The following is a 9,349-nucleotide window of genomic DNA, read 5'->3' on the forward strand; positions in this document are numbered from 1 at the left end:
AACAGGAAAATGAAATAACCTGAAGGAATCATAGCACAGATTTTGAAATGTTATTTTAAATCAGGATGAAAGGTACATTTAAGTTCATTAAACTTTAACACAACTTCATTGAAACACTGAATTTTGAGGTCAAATCCTAATGACACTCAGCATGAAACCAGAAAAACTAAGTACCACATTTCTTTTTTCAAATAGTTTAAAGAACATCTCCCAAGAACGGCATTCCTGCAAAACTTTGAGGTTTAATTTTCCTGTAGAACTGCTTCATCACAAATTTGACAAACAACATGAAATGAAACCACTATTCTTCACTAGAATACTACATAAAAGAGATGCAACACTCAGGAGTCACATTTCAAAAATGAACAGTTTTGCAAATCTATCTGCAGCCCTGCAAGTTGAGCTACAAAATCTGACACCTATTTTTAAAGTTTTAGGGGATAGCTCTCCAATCCTGTCCTCCTACAGCATGGAAATGGTAACTGAGTTCTGAGATGGAAAGACAGTCCTACATTCATGACAACCTCCACCAAGAAATCAGTGCAGAGAAGCTCCACCCAAACACCACTTCTGCCCCAAAGGGGAACATTTCAGCCTTGGTACACTTTTAATCCCAGTTAGTTGTTTTTAATTGGCACTTATTTTCTTATATTCCTCCCGTCAGCCACGGTAAACTTACAATTTCTTCAAAAAATAAAACAAAAAAATTGAGGAATGCTATGTCACTGGCAATCTACCACACAATTGCTATGTTGTTGTTTTTTTGTTTCTTAATCAGTACTTTTAACAGTAGACAACAATTAGTGTTCCATTTACTATTGCTAAAGCTTTGTACTAATGAGATAACATGATTAACTAAGGGCCTCACAGGCAACAGAAACCTGATTTCTCAGAGAAGAGCATATAGATCATACAAATTAACTGGATTCCCAGTGGCCCACAAACCATTACTTCACACCAAGCTTCCCAAAACTGAAGAGAGATCCACACCAAATGAGACAAGAGAAAAAAACAGGTGGGAAATTAAATTTCAGTAGAATTTTCTAAAAATAGTTTAAAATAAGCAACTGTCAGTTCAGAAAAGTACATTATACAACCTGGAATACTATCTCACTCTATCCAGAGGGTAAATCTCTAAAAAAATCTCTAAAAATTTGATAGCACCAAGGATTTGGCAATAAAAACCCTCCTGTCCTGAGAAGCTTTGCCACTTACAAATATGCTTTAAATATGCTTTTGGTTTTCCAGAAAACATATTATAGCAACAATTTTAAATACATATTTTGTTCGTTTCTATAGGGCAATTGTATCACATTTCCTATAAAATCTGAAGTATCTTACACATTATTTTTAGATGGATAAAACTAGTGAAAAATAGGTAGTGACAGACTAAACCAAATCCCTACTAACCAAATTAAAGTATAACTTTGATTAAATGGTAATTTGCCGGTCCAAAATATTTATGCTGTAAAACAAGACAGCCACATGTAATTTTCCCAATCAAGTTTTTACCTGGAGGTCTGCAAGTGTATTAAATACTACTTGAGTGGCTTACATACAAATTGCTATGATACTGCTATATTATGCAATTTGTGACTGAAGTTTCATGTTCTGAAAATACTAAGAATCAAATATCCTATTAATAGGCCTTCACTGCTTCATGTTACCAAGACATCCACTACTGTCATTTAATACAGGATGAAGGAAAGAGTCATTGACTGATATTTATCTGAAGTACATGCTCCCACTTGACTACAGATTTAATTGGAGCCAATAGCATTCACTGAGCTTTGAGGAAACATCTTTCTCCTAAATATACAAATTCAACACATCACCGTAAAGACAGTGGTTCAGATTCCAGTTTGTGTGTTAACAGACAGCAGCAATTTCACAATGTCTCAAATCTCAAACTTGGCTTGTCAAAGTAAAGTGACAGCAAAGAGAAGGCAGTTCCAGGTGATGCTGGATCAACTGGAGAACACAGAGAAAAAGATTCATAGCCAATTCACCAAAGCATATATCAAGTAATACATTTCTTGTGAAGCTCTTTTTAAAACGCTGAAACAACACAGCATAGATGATAGAAAACACTGTTATGGAGTACTGTAGAACAATATAGAAATTCTGCGATGCCGCTTTAGAGCAATATGAAGAAATTAACTGAAGTTCTTTGGTAGAGAAGAGAGTTGTTGATTTTGTTTTGCTTGTTTGTTGAAGAACTACTACTACTACTCTCCTGAACTTCACATGAAATGAAGAAAGGATAAGGGTGAGAAATACACCATCTGCTATGTCACCCGCACACAAACGGCATAAAGCCAGTCCCACATCCAGTGCCACAGCCTGGGAACAAGCCCCCACACATGGCAGACCCAGAGGAGCCTGTGGCAGCAGGGAACAGCACACTGACATTGAACAGTAACACCATTATCATTACAGAATACCATGGCATAACCAACACTGTTTTCCTGTATTTATCTCAGCATAAATGTTAATTGCTTTTTCCAGTCCTCACAAAATCCCAAAGAATCTCACTTGCTGGTACGCTTTTTGATCAATCTCTCATCTTCTCCTGACCTTTCTTTCCAGTTCACACTTGTAAGAAGTGGGAGATTGCATCTTCCCATTGTTTCCTCCTTTCTCAGAATTCATTCTTTCCTTCTCACAGTCTTTTCAGCTGACCACTGCAACAGGTCTCCCACCTCTGTCAGACAAGGAGCAGGAAATAGCTTGGCTTCTCCCACATTATGGAGTAGCACACCAAGCACAGACTCTGAGTTAAACTATCCACAGCTGACAAACACTATGGCCTCCATGAGAAACCAGCACTAGTGTTTTTCCTGCCACTATATTATACAACCTCCAGCACACTAAGCCTTTGTGCAGGAGGTGACATTTTAGGCAATTCTTGCCAAGATGCATTGGCTACATTTAATAATTGTACCATAAATGTAGCATGTAAATAAACTCTGCAATATAAATTTAGCACAACTGCAGCCTTCCCCCCTCAACCCAAAATAACCTGAACATCAGTTTACAATGCTACTGTCTCCATGCTAAGGTAAGCAGAATTACCTACAATACAAAACCAAGTCACTTGTTTTTTGTCTGCTGCTTCTGTTAGCATAAAACAGAGGTCACGTTACAGTTTTGCTTTGAAGAAAAATTCGTTTGAAATATTTCACAAAGCCCAATATGCAGAATATACATCTATATTTACACACAGCATATTTATGGATATATATGGATAATAATGTTGGTTTCCACAGAAACTAGAACAGATAGAAAGAGCACAATAACACTATCAGATAGAGCAAACTCTCAGCCACAAAACACCATTTTTCAATATAGCCATACATTAGCCATGCTTTTTCACCAGCAACAAACAAGAGCCTGCATGCCACACTTGTAACAACCTACACCAGCAAAGGTGACTCACTTTCACTGTCACCACTGCTGAAACACACCACCCACCACCTCACTGTTTGGTCTCCATAAACATTCAGCAAACATTAATGAATGTCAATGAGTGCCATTTTTCCACATAGAGAAATTCAATGGCTGCCCCTCTGCTGCTATTTGTCACGTGGCAACAACATGGAATGGAATATTGGTGGGAAGGTTCAACCTCTACTGCCATACCAACATCAGCCTCTGACACTGTGGGCCAACATAATAAAATAAGAGGTATTACTTTCAGAGCAACTGTTACATATCCCAGTTTTCATTTAGACTAATCACAGAAATAAGGTTAAATACGTTAAAGATGTGTAGCGGGCTGAAGTACAAACAAGTACTCAACTTCTCTCAACCAAGTTGTGAAGCAGAGGCACGTCTCCTGGTGTGCCCACATCCTGTGGTTTCCTGAACATCCTCAGCAAGGACAAGGAGCTCCTGCAAGAAAGCTCAGATACCAAAAACATAATGGGGACAACAAAGATAATGAACTTCCTCAGAATGCATGGTCACATCAAGCATGACAAACTCCCTAAAATTAGAGAACATTTGAACTTTTAATACAAACTGAGGATTATTTTTTATTAGAATAATAGGAAATCATTATTTTTAATATATAATCTGTCACCATCTCCCTTGTCAACAGCTCCCATGCCAGTATTGCATTAAGCACAGCTTTCCTGTTTGGCAATTTCTTGTAAGTTACTTTCTGCAAGGCATTTAGTTATTTCAAAACTAGCTTGCAAAGTATTAAAGATAAAATATAAGCATTAAACAGATGACATCTTCCACAAATCCATTGTAATCCGCTGGTTTAGGTTTTATATTTCTGATGATAAATTATTCAAGTTCTTTTATGATTAAGATTAAACATTAGGATTAGTACTCTCTGTTACGGATCGCTTCTATTTTCATTATTTCTCTCAACCCATGTTAGCAAAGCAAACAGCTGCAGGGAATGGCTCCGAGGGAGATGCCAATGGCAAACCACACCATTTCATCCTCCAGCACCAGCAGCAGACTTCAGGGGAAGGCTGCCTTACACCAGCACTCCTGTCATACCCGCAATGCACTGAGCACAGTGCCTCTTCCAGCTCCCTCCCTGCCAGCTCTTTACCCTTTTTCACAAGAGAGTGCATGCCTGCAGCAAGACTGCACAGCACCAGAAGAAGCACTGCCAACTCTCAGGTCTGAATGAGACCCTCCCACAATTAGCTTTAAGGTCCAAAAGATACACACAAGATTTGTCTACAGAATCTTCTTTTCTGATTGCACACGCACCGGATGAAAATGACAAGTGATGTCACTACCCCTCAAGAGGTCAAACAGTGCAACGGGTTTGGGCTGACACGAGGGTTCTAACTGGAGCCAACACCACTGTTCTCCTCAGTCACAGTGAAAACACCTGGTCATGGAAGTCCCTGAGCTCAGCTGTGGCCATTCTCATACAAAGCCCACATGTAGTTTTTCCACAAGTAACCCAGCACTCAGACAAAAGCACGCAGCATTCAGCTCCCAGAGGTGGGAAACTGGTCAGCAAAGCACAGTGCCACTGGTCCTTGCTGCAGGTGAGGTTTGTTCTCTGCATGAGTGACTGAATCGACTTCTGTTCTTCCAAGGTCAGATCACTGTAACCACGCTCATCATCATAAACACAGAAACGCTAGCAATAACAGCCAACATCCAAATAGCTTCTAAATCCAATGTTTTGCAATCTAAAACCACTGAGACACTTCTGTTATGCAGGCATCATCTCCAAGGTGGAGGAGCTGAATCCACAACTTGAGATGCCTAGTACAGACTGCCCATGAGAACAGCTATAACAGAAAATGAGAAGCCAGTGGCGGGACAGACAGATAGCCCCACACTGGGCAGCTCACAGAACAAAATGCATGGTGTTGCCACTTGGCTGAGCAAGTGCCAGTGTTGCAAAGCCAGGCACCAACCTCAGTTTCTGCTCCTGCCCTGCCAGCAGCCTGGTGTTCCTCCAGCAGCTCTCTGTCCCACTGCATGGAGCCTCTCTGACACACGGCACTAAAGAGACAGTACAAACTGCAATCCCTCTGTGCTTCTGATGGAGCGTTTAATGGGTTACCAAGTGCTGCCAAGCAGAGCTGATGAGCATTACAGACATTTGATCTGCCACATTCTATCTGAAAAAAAAAATAAACATGTAGAGGAAAGGAAGAGACATAACTGCTATCCTTGAGCCAGCAGCTACTCCCAACTCTGCCTGGGGCAGCATCACGCACCTTCCCTTTTTTCTTTTTTTTTTTTTTTTGACACTGGTGACTGTAACTAGACATGAAAACCTGCTTCACTGGTAAAGATTTGACAGAGGTCAAGACCAGCACAAGCCAAAGCTAAAACTGTGCAGTTTGCTTCCCATGAGGTCCCTTCACCTCCATCCTTCTCTTACTCTGGTTTTATTGCACAAAAAGTGCACTAAGAATCCCCTGACTGTACTCAGTTTGTGCAGCAGCAAACAACATCAGGTCATGAAGCAGAGGAACAGTAGCTCCATTTCAGATGATAACAGAAAAGGGCCACAGGAGTTTCGAGCAGCTCAGTTGAGCAGTACAGACACAGCAGGATTCAAGCAGGCTGCATGACTACAGGCTGAATCCTAATGCCCAACTGCTCTGGCAGCCCATGCCTCCAAGGTCCCTAGACCAGTGCTTCACAAGGACAGGGAGAATCAGCTCATGTTTCTGTAAGGTCTAAGATCCTACAATGCATCAAAAGCACCAGTATGCCAGCACAAGTTATCTCAACAAAACTTGCAACTCAGAGCTCGGCAGACTCCAAGTTACTCTCACAAAGTTAGCAGTCTCTGAGACCTCAGCACAAGTTACTGGTTGGCTTTCTTTACAGTCATGACAGCCAAACACAAGCAACTTGCAGAAGTTCTATTTATTGCATTATTTATAACCATTCCTGAATTTTTTCTCTGAATGATTCTTTCCATAAAAACCACCTCCTGTAATCTAAGAGGCTTTTAATCAAACCCCACAGAACCTCACAAAGACAGACAAGCCTCAATCTCACAGAAAGCAAAGGTACCAGAAGGGTAGGTTTAGCCACTATAGGTGTGATCCAGCAGCAGTTCCCTCAAGTTCAGGGTGAAATCAGTGCAGGTGAGGAAAGTGTGCAGCACAGCACAGTTCATGTGCCTTGGGTATGCAGCAGGGATGCAAACAGGAGACTCCTCTTATCTGGGAAACAGTTCCAGTATACATAATACAAGTATTAAGCTCAAAATCTGCATCATAAGTACTCCAAAGATCTGAAGTTATAATTCATAGTTAAAACAAAGAACTAAATATGGATCATAATGATTCTCAAACAGCTCTAAGCAAGGAAGACAGAACATTTTGATTCTTAAACACAGACCACTATGGTTCTATTCACCATAAATAAAAATAAAACTGATAATGGACTTTGCAAGTAACATTAACTTCTAACTGAAGTTGATTCAAGCAGTTAGCTATCCAAATAATAAAGTGTAAAAGCAGGAGGACAATCTACCAGTTCATTAAAACACAACAAAATTAAAAAAAAAAAAGAGAAAGAAAATCTATTTCTATCCTTCTTATCCATTCTAAGTAGGGCAGGAAACCACTTGCAACAGTTCATATGGAAATTATTTATAGCTCTTCAAGCTCAAGTGAAAATGGGTCAGTTTAGAAGTGATCCATCCACCTATAACAAAGATATAAAAGCGGGGCTCTGGTACAAGTTAACAAGACCCAAGTCCCTCAAGAAGTTTGAATGGTACAGACCCAGGAGAATCTCTCCAAATCCATTCCATTTGGAAGCACATCTCCCCATGCTGCTAGAGCACTGCCTCTGCGTGCACAACTGAAACAGGCCCTGGAGCTCCTAGGAACACTAGGACACCCATCACACCCTTCTGATCCAGCACAGCTGCACCAGAACAGCCATCATGCCTTTCCAATCCAACACAGCTACACCAAGACAGTCATCATGCCCTTCTGATTCGACATCAGGACAGTCAATTACACCCTTCCTGAGCAACACAACTCCACTAAGACATTTGTCACATTCAACACAGCTCACTAGGACAATCATCGAGCCCTTTCAACCCTGAACTTCTACACCGGGACACCCCTCGGACCCTTCCAATCCAATGCAGCTACACCAGGACAGTCATCTCATGCTTTCATTGCAGCACAGCAGCATGGGGACTTCTGCCCTAACCCTCCGAGTTACGGCTAGTACTTTTTTTTCTCCCAACTATGCCCACAGGGAATGAGTCGGCAATGAAACACAGTTGCCAGAAAAGGAAATTAAAAAGTAACGAAGTAGTAGGCCTCATGAGTAAACGGGGACAAAGAACACTCCCCTCCAAGGCGTCTTTCACTACCGACTTTTGCCGGGGCCCTCACCACGAACGGCGGCTCTCGTTCTGATAGGTTCCACAACGACGTGACACGGTGCAAGGCATCCCTTTCCCAGCGCGTTGGGACCCACGCGAGCCCCGAGGCTTCAGCTTCCCCACGGGCGGAGGTGCGTAGGGGGCGGCAGCGCGGAGCCCCGGCACTGCTGCATCTGCACCTCGGCGCAGGGCTGCCTTTGCGAGGCGGCAGCGAAACAGCAGCCGCGACCAAAAAACGCACCCGAAACCGGATGAATTTGGCACTATGTTATTATGTAACCAAAACATCACTTGGAAGAGTCGAACACGAGGCGTCGGACTCCCGTGGTGCTGCGGGTTCCCGGTCGCAGTGCGTGGCTGCGAGGAGCGCCGCAGGCAGGAGCCCGCATCCTCGAGCACCGCTGCAACCCCCGAAGAACGACACGGCAAGGGGCTATTGACGCTACTGACGTGATGAGCCGACCGCGGCGAGCACCGGCGCGCGCAGAAACGCGAAGCCGAGCTCGCTCCTCGCCGCAGGGCTGCGGGAAACTTCCCCTCTGCACCGCACCGCACGTTGCGGGGCTGCCCCGAGACCCGCCGCGTTCAGCCTCAGCTCCCCCGCTCGGAGCTGAGCCCCCGCCGCGGGCCGGGAGCAGCAGCAGCGGCGCTGCCGGGCGGAGCCCGGAGCCTCTCACAAAGAGCGCAGGGGCACCGCGGACGCGCGTGGGGAGGGGCAGTGCGGGACGGCGACGGCCCCGCGGCCTCACCTGGGACATCTGCGGGCGCAAGTTGATCTCCTTGAGGTTGATGGAGTGGCTGCGCAGGTTGTTGAGCAGCTGGCACAGCAGCACGCCGTCTCGCAGCGTCTGCGCCAGGTCGAAGACCTGGGCCGTGTCCCAGGTGACCCGGTGGTTGGGCGGCAGCACCTTGCAGCTGATCAGCCACTGCCCGCACTGCTTCCACGGCTCCATCCCCGCCACGCTGCGGCCGCGGCGGCACCCGCTGCGCCCTCCGCCGCCGCCGCCGCGGCCGGCCCGGCCCGCCTCGCGCCGCCCCGCCCCGCCGGGCGGGGCCCCACCGCCCCCTCGTGGGGGCTCAGGTGCGTCCGCGCGCGGGGCCGGGTGTGCGCAGCCCCCAGCGCGCTCCGGTTACAGCGGGCGCGAGGCGCCGGGGCCGGCAGGTGCCGCTCAGCAGCTCCAGCGGCGGGAGGGAACGCCGCGAGGGGCAGCGCCGCTTCACCGAGCTCTGCCCCGCGCCCATTTCAGTATTATACTTATTTTACATAGTAATAATTAAAAAATAGCTCCATAGCTTCTGAAGAGCGCTCAGGCACCTTCAAGGAAAAATAATCCCAGCGTTAAGTTACTAAAAATGACTTAAGCAGCTCAAAAAAACCTACACTGCAGTCAGCAGTTTGCATTGCTCTCCACGTCTGCGTTTCTAAAGCTGGGCTGAAATGTCACTTTCTCTTCAAGTCTATTAGCACAACAGTAACAAAAAAACAAACAAAAA

At 44.9% G+C, this 9,349-nt stretch overlaps 1 protein-coding gene across 1 annotated transcript in view; it reads right to left on the minus strand.

Annotated features, from left to right (window-relative positions):
• Positions 1 to 8,808, minus strand: part of VAV3 (vav guanine nucleotide exchange factor 3) — a 152,157-nt gene extending 143,349 nt beyond the window's left edge. Inside the window, exon 1 of the mRNA XM_065742663.1 lies at positions 8,605 to 8,808. Within this exon, the coding sequence (XP_065598735.1) occupies positions 8,605 to 8,808 (204 nt within the window). The remainder of the gene's footprint in view (positions 1 to 8,604) is intronic.
• Positions 8,809 to 9,349: the final 541 nt, after the last annotated feature.

This window comes from Cyrtonyx montezumae, unplaced genomic scaffold, assembly GCF_038088225.1.
Source record: "Cyrtonyx montezumae isolate F1298 unplaced genomic scaffold, pur_monq_1.0 scaffold_1, whole genome shotgun sequence".
Classification (NCBI taxonomy): Eukaryota; Metazoa; Chordata; class Aves; order Galliformes; family Odontophoridae; genus Cyrtonyx; species Cyrtonyx montezumae.